Source organism: Halictus rubicundus, chromosome 3, assembly GCF_050948215.1.
Source record: "Halictus rubicundus isolate RS-2024b chromosome 3, iyHalRubi1_principal, whole genome shotgun sequence".
NCBI lineage: Eukaryota > Metazoa > Arthropoda > Insecta > Hymenoptera > Halictidae > Halictus > Halictus rubicundus.
The window spans coordinates 17697695-17718562 of NC_135151.1; the positions used below are offsets into that span (position 1 = coordinate 17697695).

The 20868-nt window shown below is 47.4% G+C and overlaps 1 protein-coding gene across 7 annotated transcripts in view; it reads right to left on the minus strand.

Annotated features, from left to right (window-relative positions):
- The window catches only part of LOC143352878 (uncharacterized), a 145847-nt gene that overhangs the window by 888 nt on the left and 124091 nt on the right, over positions 1-20868 (minus strand). For 6 of the 7 annotated variants that reach the window (XM_076785855.1, XM_076785856.1, XM_076785854.1 and 3 more), the window contains 2 exons: positions 2372-2432; positions 106-1472 (listed from right to left, as the gene is read on the minus strand). In XM_076785855.1, the coding sequence (XP_076641970.1) occupies positions 106-1472; positions 2372-2432 (1428 nt within the window). Of the gene's footprint in view, positions 1-105; positions 1473-2371; positions 2433-5071; positions 5213-7987; positions 8418-20868 lie in introns of all 7 variants that reach the window. The other variant, XM_076785859.1, reaches the window with a different exon arrangement.

Below are 20868 nucleotides of genomic sequence, written 5' to 3' on the forward strand. Positions count from 1 at the left end.
CAAGGTTTTCATTGGGGGTTCTACCGAAGGGAGTAACCGCAAATCGGGCACCCTTATCGGTCTGCACCCTTTTATCGATATTTCCGCGACCTCGAAGACACTTACGCTCTTTTCGCGTTGCTCCGTGACCGCGTCGGCGGAGTCCTCCTGTTTCCGGTCCTGGTCCAGGTCCCTCTCGAGGCTGTCGAGGGTTTCCGTGCTCTCGGAGGACTTGTTCCTCCTCTCGGAGTCGAGGGTGTCCGTGCTGCCGAGTTCGGAGCTCTCGGAGGACTTTTGAAGCCTCGACGGCTTCCTGACCGGCACCGGTCTCTTCTCCTCCTCCTGCTCGTCCTGCGGCACGATGTCCACGTAGCTGGTGCTCGGTATTCTCTTCGGGGTTCTCCTGATCCTTCTGTTCTCCAGCCTATCCTCCATCTCCAGATTGTCGGAGCTCTCGGAGGACATCCTCTTCGAGGACCTCCTGCACACCTTGCCGAAGCAATTGTCCCGGACGTTCTCCTCCTCCTCGTCCTTGTCCTCGCTGACCTCGATCATCTCGAAGCTCTCCGACGACTTGGAGATGCTCTTGGACAACCGCCTGCCCCTCGCCAGGTTCATGTCCGAGACGCTGCTTCTCTTCTGCAACTCCTGGACCGTGTTCGACTCCGTCTGAAGCGTTTGCTCGAGTATATCGAAGTTCTCCGAGGACTTCGATATGCTCTTCGAGGATCGGCGAGCGCGGAACTCGAAGCTGCTCCTTCTGCGCTCGATCGACTCGTCGCTGGTCAAGGTTTCGATGGCCTCGAGGCTGTCGGAGGACTTGGAGACCCGATCGGTCGACTTCGAGATCGGGTTCAACAGCCTGCGGACCACCGGCTTCGATTCCTCGTACTCCGTCAGCATGTCGAAGCCCTCGGTGGACTTGGAGAACCAGCTGGAGGCCACTTCCAGGCTGTCCGGAGACTTCGACAGCCGGTTCGAGGATCTTCTGCGCGGCAGCTTCGCCTCCAGCTCCTCGAAGATCTCCGTGCCCTTCTGCAACCGAATCGACGGCTTCTTGGCGACCGGCCGCGGCGCTTCCGGTTGCTCCTCGTTCGTGTCGACGCTGGTCCCCGAAGCGCTGATCGCGTCCAAGCTGTCCGGAGACAGCGAGGCCACGCTCGGAGGCTTCCTGGGCAGCTTGGCCTCCAGCTCCTCGAAGATGTCAGAGTTCCGAGACAGCCTGCTCGAGGATTTCCGCGCGACCGACACGGTCTTCGGCTCCGTCGTCGGCGTCGTCGTGGTTGTTGGCGATGACGCGCTGCTGCTGATGCTGGTGTTCACCGGCTGAGGGTCCAGGCTGTCCAACGAGTCCTCCGCGATCGTAGTGATCGTCGACGAAGATGTGTTCGCCGTTTGCGGCGCCGTGCGACGCGGCGGCCTCCGGTTCTTCGGCCGAACGGAAATCCGGTGGTGAGCAGCCGTATGGTTCAAGCTCGCGCTCTCCAACTGCGCTGCTCGACAGACAAATATCGCCATTAGGTCAGTGTGTCGGCTCGTATGTGTAGGAGCTTTAACCAGTTAACTGCGTTCGACGTGTATGCACGTCAATCCAGAACTCTATTGCGGCTAACGTTAATGAACTGTTAATTTCTTATCGAATGAAAATGTAATTCTTTCTCACTTTGCTTTACTTCTTTCGTAACATTTGTAACACCGGCATATTGACGTGTATAGTCGTCATTGCTCGATTTTAATTCCGCGCCCCGTGAGGGATTTTTAAAATTAAACTCCGCAGTTAACTGGTTAACGTGTAATTCAAGAGCCAAGACTCCGTAGATTCGCGATAAGGTAGGGTGACCACGTTACCGACAAAAATAGACGAAAAATGGTTTTACGACCATTACGGGCGACAGCCTTTAATGTGTAAGCTAATTAGCCGATTGCGAGATTGCTGAGACAGTGGCCGTGTCATCCGATTCTATTTCAGAGAGTTCGACGTGGAATTGGCTTTCTTAACAATAGAACAACCAAGCACTATATGCAACTGGCATACATTGCCTTATAATAACAACAAAATTGGATTTGTTTGGATTCGCGTACCAGTTTTGCTTGAATGTCTACTTCGTATATTTGTAATTTCAATATTTCTAAAGGATAAGAATAGAAGCAAGTCGTTTTGACTCATCCGCTAGTTCTAGCGTTAAAGATGGTTTCATTGTTTCGAAATATACAGGAAAATTGCAATCCAAATAAAGAATATCCCGCGGACAAAGGAATACAGACGCGTCGCGTCTATCTTATCTTGTAGATCAAGAGGATTATCGGATGTTGCATCGGACTACGATCTGTACGCAATCACGCGTCTTTGTAAACGTTTTCCAGAAGATTTTGTTCTTTTGGTAATACTTACGCAGGTCTTCTTTGGCCACGGGAGCGATTCGATCGATCGAGTCCCTGGGTGATTTCGGGTTCTACGGAAAGAAATCGGTATTACTATCGATTCGGATCGCTGGATCGAGAACCAGTGGATCGACGTTTGGTTGGCTAACGACTCGTAAAACGATACCGATAGAAAAACAACATATTTCGGCGTTGCGAAAGAATCGTTTCGAAATCGAGTAAAAATGCGATAAATGGAAGCCCATTTTGAAAGTCCAGTGAACTGTAGAAGACTAACATTTTCTAAAAATTAGGACTGAAACAGTATTTGAATCTTGCGACATTGGGTCTCTTTCAAAATTATTAGGGGGATCCATAAGTAATCAATTATTTTGTAATCTAAAACAAACTTTGTAGTAAATTCAAGTTTTTATTTCTTAATTTATTATATAATCTGCATCATTATCAAGGACAGTTTGCCATATTTCCTGCAAATTTTCAATCCCCCTCTTAAAGAAATCCAGGGTTCGTCAAGCAAAATATGACTCAAGGTGCCTCCTAACATCTTCTACAGAATGTTTTATTTCTTAAATAATGCTCCAGAGATCTGAAAAGATCAGATGGAGCAATATCCGGTGAGTACGGGGGTTGCGGTAAAACTTCCCATTGTAATTCTTTGATTTTTTCCTTCGTGAGTTTCGCTGTATGGGACCGGGCATTGTCAATTTGCAGTATTACACCTTTTCTGTGGACTAGAGATGCCCTCTTTTCCAATAGTTCTGAATACAGCCGTTGTAATTGCTGATAATACAACTCAGCAGTAACTGTTTCTCCAGGTTTCAACAACTCAAAGTGAATTACGCCACGACAGGCCCACCAAATGCACAGTAACACCTTTCCAAGTGATAAGCTAGGTTTAGGGGTTGATATTGCGGTTTGATTTGCAGAAAGCCATTGCTTGGACCGCTTTATGCTATCATAAAGAATTCATTTTTCATCTCCGGTAACGATTCCGCTAAGAAATGGATCTCTACGAAATCTGGATAGCAGTGAAGTGCAAATTGATCGACGAATATTCTTGTTGGTCTCGGATAATTGATGCGGTACTCATATTCCTTGCCTTTCCCATTTTGTGTAGGTGCCTTTGTATAGTTGACCATGTGGACCCAAGGCTTCTCGATAATTCTTGTATACTTAATTTTGGATCAGCTTCCACTAGAGATTTTAGGGTGTCATCATCAAATTCAACTGGTCGTCCACTTCGGGGCCTGTCAGAGAGATCATAATCACCAGCAGCAAACCTTCTGAACCAACGTTGACACTTGTTGACCTTCGATACATCTCCATAAACATCGCAAATTCTCTTTGTTGTTACCGTTGCATTAAATCTCGCGTGAAAAATGCAAAAGGCTGCAATGACGAATATAGTACAGTGTTGTAAAAAGAAATTATACTGTTTAGAATATTTTGAAGGCTGCTTTACCGAAAAGTGTTTCCTCTTCAACGATCGGTACAGGACTAAAGGCAAAACAGATTCTTTGCAAATAATTGATTACTTATGGGTACCGCTAATATATTTGTTAATCTGCAAAAATTCGGGGAACGTCGACGTTTCCCATAGATGTGTTAGAAAAATAAGTGTGACCCTATGCACACCGGACTCCGTCGGTAGCGGCCCTAACGGTATTAAACCGCGACCGGAGTTGGGAGCCGGTGCTCAGGGCCTGGGGCCAGTTAACCGCGATCGTTCGGAACCGGTTGCAGGTGCCGGTCGCCTCGAAAGACACTTCTTCGTCTGGGAAAGGTTTCGTTTGTGTTCCCCGCGTGTTCCCAGTGCAACCCGCGACCCGCAACCGGTCCTTATCATCGGTCGCCACGTAATTGCGCACGGCTGTGCCCGTCCGTACAACTGATAAACTTCACTTTCGACGATTTAAAGCTGAAACGCGAGTTTCAACCGACGGTGCCCGTGGCTAGACGGGTTGAATCGGCCGATCAAGATCGGGTCCCGCGATACCCGCCAGTTAATGTCACCGAACCCGGGGCCACCGGGATCCTGAATTCGAAGGAAAGTTGTTTCCCGGTGTTGACCGATACGAATCGCTACTGGTTTATTTCTTGAAAACCCGACGTCGAAGCCTTTTTCAAAACCGGTGGAACCGCGGTTTAAAATCGACTAATTCGTTCATTCGATTAAGCGTTACCGAACAGTGCCGACTGTTGCAACACGCGAAAACCCCAATTATCCTATTCTCCGATTGTTCTATTATTAGTTCTAACAAAATAAAAGGAAACCCTAAAACGCGTAAAATCCAATTAGCCGATCCATTTTTCGAGCGAGTTTCGACAGAATGCGGTTCAACCGCAGCCTGTGCCTATCCGTGACGCAATGTACAGTGAATTCTCGATATATGTCAACAACACGGGTCTCGCCAGCGTCATGTATCGCCCAGGAGACGTATCCGAGACATGTTATGTTTACACTTCTCGACGTCCGAGGCCTCTCGTGCTTCGCGGTAGTGAGGATAATTCCGCGACGTTTATCATCCAAACCTCGGCGACATATATAGAGAAATCACTGTATCATGCTCGTTCCATTTGCGTGTTCGCTGTTCACCGTAACCCTTCCGCTATCGGTAAACGTCAGCCGTGTAGAGTAGAGCCGTGCGAGTATGTTCGACGGGACAATCGTCCGAAAGAGGACGATTCGATTGATCGGTCGATCGATTACCTCGATCGCCTCCTCGATCCGCGGACTCGCTTCCTTGATCACCGGCGGGATCCTCTGTCTCGCTTCCGGCTTCAAGCGTGGTCGATCCTCGATCCTGCACGAAGGCCTAACGGATCCCGTCGAGACGTCCTCCGGTTTGTCCTATCATTGAATGAACACATCGAATCGTGAGGGACTCGTGCACGTTGCGATTCGTCGCGCGACGTGTTGTTACGTCGCGTCGAACCGATACGGTTCGACGATAATGCCGCTTGTCGCGCGTTACCGTACTTTTCAATATCTACCTCCATTATATATTGAACCACCTGGCCGGTCAATCTGCCAGGACTTGGTACCCAGACGTGGGAGATAAAAGTGTTCGTCTCAATATTAATATTAACCTTATTTGTAACAGATAAGTGGGATCTACAAAATGCAAGAACGCTGAAAGAGCACTTTCAGTCTTCGTGCAGCAAATAGACGGTGAGAGAGATGCGTAAAAAATATTTTACAGGGCGAAACTACTGCTTGGACCGGCCGACAATTTTTGTTTATCAAGCTGTATCGTCGAGCAGCTCGATGTCCTACAGAAGCGCATCGGTGCAGCTTTATTCCAGCTGCACTAACGAGCAAAACTGAGTCTACACTATTTGAAGCAACATAACTTTTTAAAAATTAGATCAAATGACTTGAATTTTATTGAGAAGTTAGAAGGATCAGTTTATTAGACGAGGTGTACCAAATTTTTGAAAAAAGTTTGAATTGGTCGGAATCGCAAAAGAAATAGTATAAGTTAGTTTTTTTTAGCTTTTTCATCTGAGCCTGTATTGAAAATTTAAAGAATGTGTTTGATTCGCTTGAATAAATTATATCCATGCTGAAAATTTCACCGGTATTGGTTAATTCGTTTACGAGTTGTAAACGCTGGAAAGTGGAAAAATTGCCGCTTTTCACGATTTTCGACTTAAAATCGCACTTTTAATCGTTTATAACTCGCAAACGAATTAACCCATATCGGTGAAATTTTCAGCATGGATATCAAATCAAATACATTCTTTAAATTTTTAATACAGGCTCAGATAAAAAAGCTGAAAAAACCAACTTTTACTATTTCTTTTGCGATTCCGAACAATGCAAACTTTTGTCAACAATTTTTTACACCTCGTCTAATAAACTAATCCTTCTAACTTCTCAATAAAATTCAAGTCATTTGATCTAATTTTTAAACAGTTATGTTGCTTCAAACAGTGTAGACTCAGTTTTGCTCGTTAGCGTATATTCGATCCAGGGAGGAGCTACAGGGGATCGCGTCTCCGGATAGATCGCGGGGGGTCCGATCGATTACCTCGATCGCGTTCGAGTCAGCCGGCTGCTGAAGCTCCTTCCTGGGCTGAGGGACGGTCCTCCTGCACTCTGGCCTCGGTCGAGGCCGATCCTCCGTTGTGCACGGGAGCCTAATCGATCTCAGTCCCCTGCTGCTCTCCACGGCCTTGTCCTTTCGGCCGGATTCAACGTGATCGTTTTATTGCGCAATCGTCCCAGCCGATTTCCGTGAAATCCGTGAGCATTTCGTTACGAAGTTTGTCTGGTTACGCGGTCTGTTGCGTCAGAAACAGGGGCTTAGCGACGCGCGTCGAAACGCGTCGGATCCAACGAAACTCTAGATCCCCGGTACTCAAGGACTTCCAACGAAGCGATCGGTCGCGCGTACCAGCCTCGTGTCGCGTAACATACTGAACACGGACACGTCGATCTCGGTGAAATTTACGGAAAACAAACCTTCGAGGTTGGGATTTAAATAAGATTTAATTTATATGTCGTTGCGTGGGCGCACTGGTATTTTAGGCATTACTATAACAAAAGAGTCTTCTTGTAGGAAACGTATGCGCTTTAAGGGTGTGCGAGAACCCGAAAATTTCGAGACTCCCGAAAGAATTGGGTTTCCCGGAAATTTCGAGATTCCTGAAAGAATTGGGTTTCCCGGAAATTTCGAGATTCCCGAAAGAATCGATTTTCCCGAAAATTTCGAGATTTCCGAAAGAATCGGGTTTCCCGAAAATTTCGAGATTCCCGAAAGAATAGATTTTCCCGAAAATTTCGAGATTTCCGAAAGAATCGGGTTTCCCGAAAGAATCGGGTTTCCCGATTATTTCGATTTCACTTTAGGGAATCCCGACTTTTTCGGGAATTCCGACACTTTCGAGAATCTCGGAATTTTCGGGTACCCGTCCCGAAACCCGAAAAAATTTCGTGTTCCCGACCCGACCCGATATTTCGCACGCTAATCCTAAAACTAATCCTAATACATCCTAATGCGCTTTATTAATAGTGGAGGAGCACTTATTTTTTTGCGTCCGTCCAAAACGACGCTCCAAGACCACTCGACGTACACTACCGCTCAAAAGTATCCGGATACTTGCGAAATATGTATTAGCGTTGCATAAAACTTAATTCAGTACCTACAATAGTGACTAAAATCGATTTCTATTAGTTTCTTATGAAATATCTAACGTTTCAAATGAAAAATTACGTATCTGGAACTTACCAATCCTACACTAAAATTAAATACGAGATTCGTCGACCTATCCACCGCGAAGTGAACGGATACTTTTCAGCGGTAGTGTGCATATCGATATCTTTCGATTTCTATACTTTTAATAAACAATAGCAATATTTTTACCGTACGTAAATTTCACGAGATATGCGGGTCCGGTATGCTTCCATATCAGTCTTTCATAATACCGAGTTGCCACTGCTAGGCTATAAACGCACGGATGATTCACGGTTATTACAAATTGTTTTGCAACAATCCCGGGTACGCGATAGCTTCTTTTAACAAGCGATCGAACAAAGAATGGCACGAGAACGAATTGCTCACGGATTCGGTTATCTAGCCGAAGAACGCCGACAGAAGTCTGTGACGGTCTGACCGATTACCTCGATCGGCTTGTTGTCATCCGGTTGCGTCTTAACCGTGATCGTCTGCGGTGCTTCCGGTTTTCTCGAGCGATCCTCGAACATCCGTCTGATCGATCCGGGGATCTCGTACTCGACCTTCTCCTTGCACCCGTAGACACCGATGCTGATCTTCGCGCCGGTCTGCGCGCTCGGGAAGCTCTTGCATCGGGACGTGTCCTGTTTCGTCCGATCGATCAGCCGCCGCCTCTCGACCGGGTTCAGGTTCAGTTGCTCGATGATCGCCCGGATGTTCGACGAGATGCTACCCTCTCGGTGCGACACCACCATGGTGGCGCTCGAATGATCCTCGGCTAGCGATTTACCGATCTCCGTTCGCCAGCGCCAGACCGATCGCTCGGGGACAACCGCATAGGGTGGGTGGAGCTCGTGTTCGGAGCTCGCGAACCCTCTGCAACCGGTTCACGAACGGTTCAACGCGCGCGCATTGGTTTCTCGAGCTGGTAACAGTTTTTCGGGATTCTCGAGACACTCGGCAATTCCCGTCGAACGAGTCGTTTTTCAGAAGGTGGCCAACGGGTCTCGGTGTCGCCTACTCGTAAAGCATGGATGCTCGCGTTGATGTAAAATTGTAAGAGAGCTATAAATAACCGAAATACGAAATTCTCTACTTTCTATAATTTTATGATCGGGAGATGTACACGTGGAGTTGCGAATTCATTTCAGTGCTCCTTTATTTCGAAGTCTAAACAATTTCTGGTTGGCGATTCTTCGAGAAATAGGACGGAATGGAGGATAGAAAAATTGCGGTGACAGGTTCGTGGGCGAACAGGTTAAAAATCGGACAAAAGAGAGACTGGAGTGTGAACTTGTCGGCGAAGGAGGAATATTTTTCATCGTAATCGGCTCGGCGGCGGTTGCTTCTCCTCGGAAGTTCTTTCGGAGGTTTCCGCGAGAAACTGACATACTGCGAGAAGAAGATTACACGACGAGTCGAAGCCTCTCGACTCGCAATTCAATTTACCGCGGCGTTCCCTCCGCTCCGGACACTTTCGCGCCGTTAAACGGAGATTAGCCGCCGATCGGCGAAGAAGCAGAAAGGCCCGCTGGCAAAACATTCCCGTCCCTAATTGCGTTAGCGAATCTCGGCCGCGCCGCGTGGCTCGCCTACCTAGTTCACGCAGTTAGCGGTCGGCGATTTCACGCGCGACTTAGGATTTCGCGCGCCACGTCCTCCTTTTGCTCGCCAGGAGGGAGGATCCCGATCGCTTCCCACGCGACCTTTTCACCTCTGCCGTCCGCACGAAAAATTCGATTACTCGATCTCCTGGCCGGATAATAAACGCGATCGCAACGGACAGGACGCGCACAAGCTGCCGCACAGTGCGCGAAAATGCCATTTTGGCGCTCTAAAATAATAATTTCTAAACCATTAGAGATAATTGAATGAAATTTAATAGATAAAAAGGTGACATTTATAGCTTCAAATTGCAATAAAAGTCAATTTGGATTTACTCGGTGTTTACTCATTACACAGGTTTTAAACGAATTATAGGATAAGTGGAATTAATATACCTGTTCTTCTGCATTAATATTCCTGAAGTAAATCTGTAGTTTCTGGTAGATTTGTTGCAAGTTTATCACTAGTTACAAATAAAATAAAAAATATTTGCATTGATTGCAAGACCCAGGAGCGAGATAAAAATTTCTTCATTATTTTAATTATTTTATTAAGCTGAAACCAATAGGCTGGTGGCTTTAAATCTTTTTAATATGTCCACTGCTTTAAATTGTGCTTACCCATTTCTGTCATAAATGCATAAAATTCAAATCATAAAGTTCATAAAGTTCAAATTCCGGCGAAAAACTTGTGCTCACGTGAAAAAACTGTAATAGCAATTACTTGTTTCAAAATCGTTTTAAATCCTAGAAGATGCAAGTCTAAACCGAACTCAGCTATTTCTAATAGTTTTCTTCTAAATTGCACTTGAACTATTGGGAAAATCATGCGAAAGGGGACAACTTGACGTTCTGAATTTTTTCCTCGAACTTTGCCGGCCTCGTGTGAGAAGTGGAGGGAGATAAAAGAATTTTTCCTTCGGATTTGCTTCCTTTGGAATGTTCTTAAAACATGCCCCTGCACTCGTTCATTTAAAAACAAAAACAAAATTTTTCCATTTTTGAGCGCCGATTTCGCATTTTCGCCTACTCTCGCGACGTTCCACAGAAACGCGACAGATAAGATCGTCGGACTCGCGTACATTTTAAATTATAATCCCGCATAAAAAAGTTGCAAAATACAACTGTTAGTACTTTCGCTGCAATTTCGACCAATTGTAATTTTAACCAAACTTCTTTGCACGTTATGTAGCGAACCAATGGTTCAAACTTCTCAAGAAAATTCAAGTAGTACAGTCCAACATTGACAAAGCTATGCGATTTTTAAGAGCACCCGAAAATTAGTAGGAGTCACTGTACGTCAACGTCCAGGAAACCTACCCGAGCCGTGTTATGTTTACACTCCACGGCGTCGGAGGCCTCTCGAGCTTCGAGCTGTAGTGGGGATAATTCCGCGACGTTTATCATCCAGGCCTTGGCGACATATATAGAGAAATCACTGTCTGCGTCAGCGCGAGGGTGGTACGAAGTCGAAGACAGTGTTTAGCGATCAGGCACGTCGTCGTGGACGCTCGGTGCTCGCGGCAAAAAATCTGCGAAAGTCTCGTAGGCAGCAGAACGGGTCAAGCGAGCTACGAAGACCACAGTGTTACGAAAACTGCGGATGAAACCGCCCGCAGCGAGAGTTTCCATATAGGATTCTACGCCATTATCGAGCGGCCAAGGTTTCGGAGTCGGCTGGCACATTCATCCAGAGAACATTATTTCCCAAGCGAGAACCAGGCCAAAGACATGCCCACGTCGATCGCCCACGATGTTTACCCAATCCCCAACAAATCCTCGGCGGTTAACAGTTGCGGCCGTTCCCGCAGCCGCAAATGCGGTTGCTGGGTCACGAACTGGACACGCGGACGTCGCCGAAGAGACACAGCCAACGAAAAGTCGAAGTGCAAAAGCGCGACGCGCAACGCGCAACACCTTCGATGTTATTGCAAAAGCACCGTTGGTTGGCGCGGCACGGTCACACCTATGTACGCCGCGCACACCACCTGTGCACGGTGCACACACCGATCTGTCCGCTTGCATTCCAGCCGGATACGTACGTGGGCACCCGACGGAAATTGCGGAACGTAATAATTTTCCGCGGGAGAGGAGAAAGTGACGTCGATCGCGGCGCACGAGCGAAGAAAAGTCGAACGACTTGCGCAACCGCGCTCGGATCAACAACGGTACCAACCTCGTTCCGCGACGGAAAAACCGCTGTGTTTTTCCCTTTATTTTTTCCCTTTGTTTTCACGTCGGAGAACCTCCGCGATCCGCGCGGCTGACTCCTTCGTCGAAAACTCGACGGTTCTGCCCATTAAACCTGGCACTCCCAAACGGGAGGCTCTCGTCGAACCCACAGGTTGGAAAGCTTTAAAGGACCACTTTTCTTGGGTGAAAAACTCTCAGAAAATTATTTAGCGTCGTTTGTACGTTTAAGTTTAATATCCCGAAGTACCGTTGCTGTGGGAAAAAAATTACAGTGCGTAGAAAGGAAAAACAATGGCATCGCGGCGAAGTACTACTTTTTTTTAAAAAACAATTTCTTTTTAGGGGAAATGAGTGGAAAAGTAGGGTTCGAGGAACCCTCCTTTGGGAGTGCTTGGGGGGTTAACCCTTCGCCGAGACGAGCCTTTCAAACGCAATCCAACAACCACAAATGCGATCCATTTTTCTAAAATCGAGAAACTTCGAGGGAAAATCGATCGGAAAAAGTGTTGATTTATTTTGAAAAGTTCTTTCAATTTGTTACATTCAGGATCGTTAAGTCTAATCCCCAAGGAAATGTATTAGGTCGTCGCATAAGTTCGTGCCGTTTACTCTTGTACCAATTAAATTCTAAAAATAAAATATGTGATCACCCTTTCATTCCACAACCTCTTCTGACCTTTTCGGCAAAGACATCATACCGTCACTATAAAATTTCTGCGGTTTTTCATTAAAATACTTTTCAATGGTGAACAATACAAACATATCCACGGCACGAACTTCTGGGACGACCTAATATTTCACCTGAAACGAGCGAAGTGTCTTTGCGGTGAAATGTTAAAATCGAATCTCCATTAACACTTTGACTGCCAAACTAGAGACCTCAAAAACTTCATAAAATCAAAGTAAGTTGTTTAATGAAGTGAAAAATTGAAAAAATTAAATGTGTGATATCGAGTAGTCCTCCAAGTTTGTTGTGTTTTACAGATCCTAATCGGTACAACGAATATATTAACGTAAAAATCCATTTGAAAACCTGGACAAATAATTCCGTCACCCACGTATGGGTGACATGGCGGTCAACGTGTTAAAGTAACGGGTAAAATCCGCGGTCTATCTACGAGAGATCGATCGATCCTTGAGGACAGTCTGCGCCGTAACCGTAGTGAATCAGCTGACGGAATCAACCGAGGCAGACGCGTTTACCTTTTCTGCCGACCGAGTGAGTCAGTGGGCCCGTTTTCGTGGGCACGTTCACCTGCCACCTTAGAAAGGTGTACGATCAAGGATTCTTTTCCTCGGGAGAGGTCGCGAGCTCGAATATCCTTGCTCGACTTCGCGGATGCCGGTGGATACGGAGACTTTCCTAGGCCAGACTTCGCTCGAACGAGATCGATATACTTTCACGAAAGAGTCTCTCTCGGACAATTTATGCAAAATGAACGGCGGATGTTTGTGCGCGAAACACGGAGCGCCGGTGAAACGTAGATACGTTTCGAAATTTCATTTTTAATTGACCGGAACGACCGACGAAAATCGATGTTTACTCTCCTATGGAAATGCGAATTGCAAATGAGATGGTCTGCGCTCTTCGGAGATTCGAAACGTTGTGGAATCGTGCAAATGCACGGGAGATGATGCTAGAGAGACACTTTACGCGCACAGAACACGCTTTCGCGCGATTCGTTATGGTTGGAAATGGACGCGTTTCGAGTGGCGGTCGCGAACGGACTGGCGCGGGGGAGAGAAACCGCCAGCACCCTAACTCGCTGGACAGCCACTCGATAAATCAGACGTCGCGTCGCGTGCACGGCCACGAAAATTCGTTGCCCTGGTGATGATCGACCTAACGCGCCCCCGCGATTCCCTATTATCGCCCCAGACGATCTCTCGGATGATTCACCCCGGCCAGTCGAAGCGTTCGCGCGCTAATGCCAACGGTCTGCTTGCTTAAAAACTCGTTTCCCATGCCGTTGCCGAGGATCGACTGATTAGTCTCGGGTGACAAGTGCGAGAGAATGTCTCTCGCCGATCGATTCGCTCCTTATCGGGTCGATTTTTAAAGATCCTGCGGTTGGATGCCGGCTCGAGAAATTCTAGGAATACCGCCGAGTAAATCATGCTGCGTGGCTGCTTATCGGGGGGAGAAAAAGACTCCGTAGATTCGCGGTAAGGTAGAGCGACCACGTTACCGACGAAAATAGGCGAAAAATGGTTTCACGCGCTTCGATTTTTCGTCCTTATGTGAGAATATTTTTCGCTGGGAAAGGGCTCGTTCGAAAGAGGAAGGTCGGTCGGATTTTAACCAGTTAGCTGTTGCGACCTCTTTGAAAAATGTGCACCTAAGTTGCATCCCAAAAATTAACCGCCGTTTGAATTATAGCTGTTTTGACGAGTGTACTCGTCATGACACAAAATATTGCCATTTCTTCATGACGAGTATACTCGCCAAACACAGTTAACTGGTTAAAGGAGCCGTTCTGTTTAACAGTAGGTTTACGGTGCACTGAAAGTGACTATTTTACGTTGTAGAAATAACAAAATTGTAGTTATTCAGATTTTCAGCCATTTTTATTGTAATAACTGCTCAAAGGAACGAGCCTATTGAACAATTCTTCGCAAGTGCGTCCTTGCACAATAATAATTGCAAATTTAAAACGTCGAGTCCGTCATTTAGACGGGTCCCGTGAAACTACTGATGACTCCGTAGATTCGCGATAAGGTAGAGCGACCACGTTACCGACAAAATAGCCGAAAAATGGTTTTACGCGCCTCGACTTTTCCTTCTTATTTGAGAACATTTTTCGCTGGGAAAGGGCTCGTTCGAAAGAGGAAGGTTCAACCTAGCGCGCGCTGGTCATGAGTTGACGAGGTTATGCTGATATTTGGTAATATAAGCGTTAGAAGTAGGCCAAAAATTGGCGGTGTGCATGCCGTGGGTTAACGAAATAAAAATTGGAAAAAAATGAGAGTAGTCCTCCAACTTTCTTGCATTTTGCAGATCCTAATAAAATTTGGCACAACGAATATATTAACGTGAAAATTCATTTCAGAACCTGGACAAACGATTCCGTCAGCCACGTATGGGTGACACGGCAGTCAACGTGTTAAGGGGTTAACGAGTTACTCTCGAACAAGACGAAATTCCGTACGAGAGAGAGCCCGCAACGCGATGTCGGGCTGGTGAAAGGTTTTTCAAGTAAATTTGAATGGGACTGCGAGGGTGGCGGATAGAAACGACGTCGACAAAGGAGACGAATGTAGTCCGCAGTGAAATCGCGTTCCCGATCCGTCGCAGTGGATGGATTTTCACGCGACCCGCGGATCATTTTCGCCCCGTCTCTCTCTTCCCGCGTATTTTTTTCCACTGTTCCCGTCCCCTCCGGTGTTTTACGACAATGCCACGGAAACGCGAGCACGCCGCTCGCCGTGGCGTGCCAGATTTCCAACATCCTGCTGACACGTAGCCAGCTAGCTCACCGAGCCGTTCGTTGTTGTTGGAAATTCTATCGCCGCGAAATCCTAGGCGCCCCTATCGTTAGATCGAGCACAAGAAAACCCGCGTATCAACAACAAAAATTCATTGCGACACCGTTCCTCGGAGAAATCTTCCAGCTGATGCAAGAAGCACGTGTCCTTTCGAAACTGTACGAATTAACCACTCGCCGGTTTCATTGTTCCTCACCGAGGAGATCGTTCAGGGCAAAGTGGTCCTGAATCGTTCGAATCGCGAAATAAATTCTGGGGCAAGTGCGAGCAAGCGGCCCGTGGGTCAAGTAATTCGCAGATATCACGGACTTCCGGTGGACGCGAGCGAGATGGACGAGAAACGCGGAGCGATCCGCGACGGAAAGCGAAACCGATCGTTAATGAAACATCGACGGCAATAACATCCGAACGATATCAGTTTCAATTTCTTCTCGGCGCGAGCGCGCGTGCCCGTTCGATTCGTTTTGCTTTCCATTTCCGCAAAGAGACACAGACGCACGCGCTTGCTCCGTGCAGCCGCGAACCAGAACGAATTAGCTCGTCCGGGTGCTTCGCACGCGACACTACGGCCAGAGATTTCTCTGCGTCGCTTGTCGCTTCCCGCTTCAACCGGGAAATGGCCGATCGGCCGATTGCACGCAGGGAAATCATCTTGGAAACGCGGTCGAAAGTCTGTGAACACGCTTCTCAACTGCCGTCTCGTTTATTCCTGATAGCTGTTCTCTGTACCGCTATATTTTCCTTTCCCTGAAATTCTATTGTCATCGTTTTACGTGGTGAATCGCGGATCTTGCGGCAGATTTCCGTTTCGCACAAATGTTCGTCTAGTATTGTTAAAATGAGCACTGAGCCCTGAGCTTTGAAGGCTCGAGTCGCGACTTCAGCCGCAAACGCTGGAGCTCTCCAGGTTTGAACCTTGAGAACTGGAGTCCTCAAAGCTTGAGCTTGAGCTTGAAACTCGAAGACTCGAGTCTTCTGTATTGCCAGGATGTGTTTGCATATTCCGATGTAATGTGTACACAGACATAGAATTGTTATCTGTTTCTTTTTTCTATTGCCGAGCGTTGAGTCTTAAAGCTTCGAAAGCTTAAGCTTTAAATAATTGTAGCATTAGAAACTTAGTCCTTAAGCTTCGAGTCTCTGAGCTTTGGAGCTTCGAAGACTCGAGCTTTGTACAGTACTATGTTCGCCGGGGACCTTAGTCTGTCTCTCGGAAACGTTTTTCTTAATTCGACCGATGATTCTATCGCCGCATTGTTTCGCACATCCTCGTTGTTACGTCGATTCGATTCGATACGCCGCCGGCCACATTCCGGCGAATTGTATTTCCCTCCATGTACGGCGTTCGCTCCTCCGACCAGGAAGTTCCGAGTTAGGAAGCCTCGGGTAACAGGGAAACGTTCGGTTATCGTGCGGATTCGCCTCGCGTGAGCAAAAGTAACGGTGTAGTTGCGAACGCGCTCGCGCGAACGCCGGCGAAGCACCGCTCGGCAATAAAGCAAATTGAGAATGATGGCACAATAAGATACACGCGGCGAATCGACTGGCCGGCTGCCAGGGGAAATAGACGACGGGACGCGGCAGATCGTGAGCAACCTGGAAATCGATCTTGATCGCGTCCAACCGGGGCTCGATCCGATCTTTACGAGGAGACTTCGCAAGTGGAGCGTCCATGCGCCTCTGCAGAAGGATCCGATTGCGGTGAAACCCGGCTCGGTGTCGTTATCCGCTTCGCGGTAACCATAGGGACGCGATACCGACTCCAGTTTTTGCTATACGATCGATCTCGATCCCAAAACTTCAATCTGGAAGCGTAATTCTTCGACACTAAACTAGATACGGTGATTTTAGCTCCGGTGAAATCGAGAGCATCCTAACCACGCCCACTCGGGCCTCTCTGCAGGGCGGGGGCTACGAAACCACGCCCTCCCAGGCATCCCCAAAATAAAGGAGCGAGGAAATCGCATCTCTCAGACACTCTACAATTAGGAATTAATCAGCCTTGGGCCTCTTTACAGGGCGGAAGCACCGAAGCCACGCCCCCAGATACCCTAAAATAAGTTAGCAAAGAAACCACTCTTTATCCGGACATTGTGCGCGCTAATAGCGACGAAAGCGCATCTCTTAGGCACTCTACTTTCAGGAACTAACTAAGTCACGTCCACTCGGGCCTCTCTACAGGGCGTGGTCAACGTAACCACGCCCTCCCAGGCAGCACAAAATAAAATAGCGAGGAAGTCACACCCTCTTAGGACATTTCGCAGGCTAAGAACAACGAAATCGCATCTCTCAGGCACTCTACATTTAGGCATTAATCAGACTACGTCCACTTGTGCCTCTGTACAGGGTGGGGGCACCGAAACCACGCCCTCTCAAGCACCCCAAGGTAAGTGAGCGAGGAAATCATACTCTCTCAGGACATTTCGCGGGCTAAGAAAACGAAATCGCATCTCTCAGGCACTCTACCCACTCTGGCCTCCCTACATGGTAAGAACGACGAAACCACGCCCCTCGGGCACTCTACACACAGAGGAAGCAAAGATTTTTGGAGTTAAACTTTTGGGTGCACACAGAGTCGAAGTTATACGAGGGCGCAGATAGCCCCGTGGAGCACTGACCTAGTTTCACGGAGAGCGGCGCAGCCACGCCCCTTACGGGAACAGTTTGCACAGCAGGAGCAACGAAGCCACGCCTATTCGAGGTATCCTGTTCGACGTCGTTATTCAAGACCAGCCATAAGTGACACCCTGATAAACGAAACGATCGATCTATCTGGCGGATCGAGTAGTCGAAGAAAGATTAGGATCAAGGGTAAAGAATCTCGGTCGACGACGAGGTCCGAATCGCTGGTAGCAGAGAAAGGCCTCGGTAGGCGGAAAGAAATGGGTTAGATTCGCGATTACGTTTCCTTCTGTTTCATCTGCGACCTCGGTCGCGGTGCGCTGCGTCGCGCGTCGGGCTGCGTCGGGCTGGGCGTCGCGCCGCGTCCTCAAGAACTCGTTTCGAGCGAAAGAGAACTCGCTCTCCGCGACGCAAACACGGACAGAGGATACGACTGGTCCGAGCGGTGCGGAGCTGAGTCGAGCCGAGTCGAGCCGAGTCGAGTCGAGGGCTCGCCTAGTTCTCACGGCGAGCGTTTCGTCACATCGCGCTTGCGGCTAATTGCGCGGCCCGGGACCGGATCTCGGCGCGCGCGAGCCACGATGCCGATAAACGCCGCGAACCAGCGCCTCCTTTTCCTCCTTTTCCTTCTTTTCCACCGTTCCCGTTACCTCCTCGAGCTTTTTTCGAGCCGGCACCTCCGCGAGGTCCTGGGAAGAGTCAAGGAAGATCGGCAACGGTCAATTAACCGAGAACCGCCAGGCCAGACGAATCCCCGCCGTTTCCGGCGCGCCGGTCAAACTTGCTCGCCTGATCGATCGTTTAGATATAATAGCGGCAACGTCTCCCTCGCGCCGCGTCGTCACGAATTTTACAAAATATTAACCCACTGGCATCATTAGCGTACATAGCGGGAAATTTCATACACAACAGTATGTACAAGTATATACAAATTACTGAAATATGATAAATTCTCGATATATGTCGACAACACGGGTCTTGGCAGCGACATATATCGACCAGGAGACACTATTCTTTGATCCACGCTGAGTTTACACTCTTCGGCGTTCGAGGCCTATCGAGCTTCGTGGCCCCTCACGGGGTACACCCCGCGGTAGTGGGGATTATCCCGCGACGTTTATCGTCCAGGCCTTCGCGACATATATAGAGAGAAATCACTGTAGTTTCTTGCCGATTAAGAATGATTTTCTTAATATTTTTAAGGGATAAAGCACGGAAACGTACATTGTGTGACGAAACGAAAAGTTTTATAGTAAAAACAAGTAGGAATACATTTTCCATGTCATTACTAGTCTTTTGCGTGCTCATGTCGTTCATTCGGAAGAAAAGCAAAAGTAAAGAAAAGAAGACATAAGTCGAGAAAAGGGAATTTTACAGTAGAGCCATGTGAAAATTACCTAAAATTGCCAATTTTCTTTCAATTGTATATAACCAACTTAGAAATGTAAAATGATTTATTATTTAGATATTGTATATATCGTCATATACATTAGTTATAAACCACACCACAATTTATATACAGTGAATTCTCGATATATGTCAACAATACGGGTCTTGCGAGGGTCATGTATCGTCCAGGAGACATACCCGAGTTATGTTTACACTCCTCGGCGTCCGAGGCCTCTCGAGGCCCCGCGGTAGTGGGGATAGTTCCGCGACGTTTATCATCCAGGCCTTGGCGACATATACAGAGATATCACGATATAATGAAATTTCCTGTTCGAAATTGTTCGGTTTGAGTATAATTGAATAATTGGCGACAAGAGCACCATTCTTTATTCTTCCTTAGTGATGCAAACGGGTCAAAATGCATTGCAGTAAAGATGATCGTCGAAAGGTTGCAGGTTCGCAGGAAACCACTTGCGTTAACGCATTCGGTATTCTTCCCGTCTCTCGTGTTTCCCGTATCGCAGAGATCTGCGGGTGCTATAGATGGGTGAAGATCCACTATTAATTACACGGACATGTTTGTGGTAGTAATTGGATTGCGGTGTTTTATGAGAAACGCAAGCTCTTGTTTGATTAAAATAGACCTTTTTCTGGCCAGAAGAACGATCGAAGAAACACGCAGAACCTTAACAAGGTGGAAGATGAAGAAAGGTGTTCTCGAGTAACAAGAAAAGAGAAGCGATAATAACCAGTTCGGCTCGACTCGAACAGCCTAATTGTATGCGGCGTTCGATAATTTTCGTTTCCGTCGGTGATTAACCCTTCGGGGGACCGAGAATGATTTCTAATACCGTCGTCGCGTCGTTCTAATAACACTTTCACCGTGCACCGTGTAACGCACAATTTTTTCCCTTTTCCCGATTACTTTCGTGTCGAGCAACAACACACTTAGAAAGTATTATTATCGTGTCTGACATTACTGAAAGCCATTGCAATTTGTAATGACGTTCGACTAGCGGGCCACGTCGACCAATCCGCGGGCTGTCAATGCTCGAGAATGCGTGAACTTGTTAACCGGATAGCTCGCGCGCGCGCAACTAACACGGTATCTTGATTTCAATTAAAGACGAGTAACAAGCGTTTATCACGTGTACAGGTTTACGAGGTCCGAGGAGACCTACTACTGCACCGATCAAAATTTAATAGCACTTTCATAGCACTTTCGTTTGATTTTCACACTGTAAGAAATCTTCTCTCGACGAACGAATTTTTTAAAAATTCGAAGAATGAACTAAAAATGACAAAAACGTAGAAATTTGTCGCAGGAATGCCAGGAGCGATTCGTTATCCGCGAGAGATTGATATTATAATACAATTTGCAGGCGAGAGAATCCCGGGGATGCATAGACAGGGAAATCAGGAGTTATTGCAGGACGAGGACTGTTACCTCGTTTCCGGTTCGCAGATAAGGAGGTTCGGCCCGTAGTATGCGATTAGAGGAAAGCACCGATCACGTTGAACTCTCGATTGACTTATTACAGAGTGCGTGCGGCAGGCTGGCGCATTAAACGTCCGGCGTGTGCGCTACGCTAATGTTTGCTTGCGCCTTTGCTTTTGCACGAAAACAGAAAGTCCGTTATGTATTACCGTTCCGCGAAATAGAAACTTGCGCGAAAGGAACGCGATAGTACGTGCCTCTCGTTAGGTTGCGAATCAAAATCCGGTGATAGCCGACCCGCGGAATCGCACGTCGGCAACGAGAATTTCGGAAGCGAGCACGAAGAGAGGAGATCGTATACGACCGCAGTTTGCAACAAAAAAATCTGAAAAAATTCTCAAAAATGTGCCTCAGGAACGAAAATAGGCCACATTTTTTTCAGAATTTTAGGAAGCATCAGAGTGCGGAAAATGCGCGGAAAAGCGCGAAATTCGATTTACCCGGTAACTACCCTCACGGGCAAGCTAGAGGGTTGAAATTTTCAGACGGGTTTTTCTTGGTCAGCTTCCGAATGGTTCAATAGTCATTGAAAAAC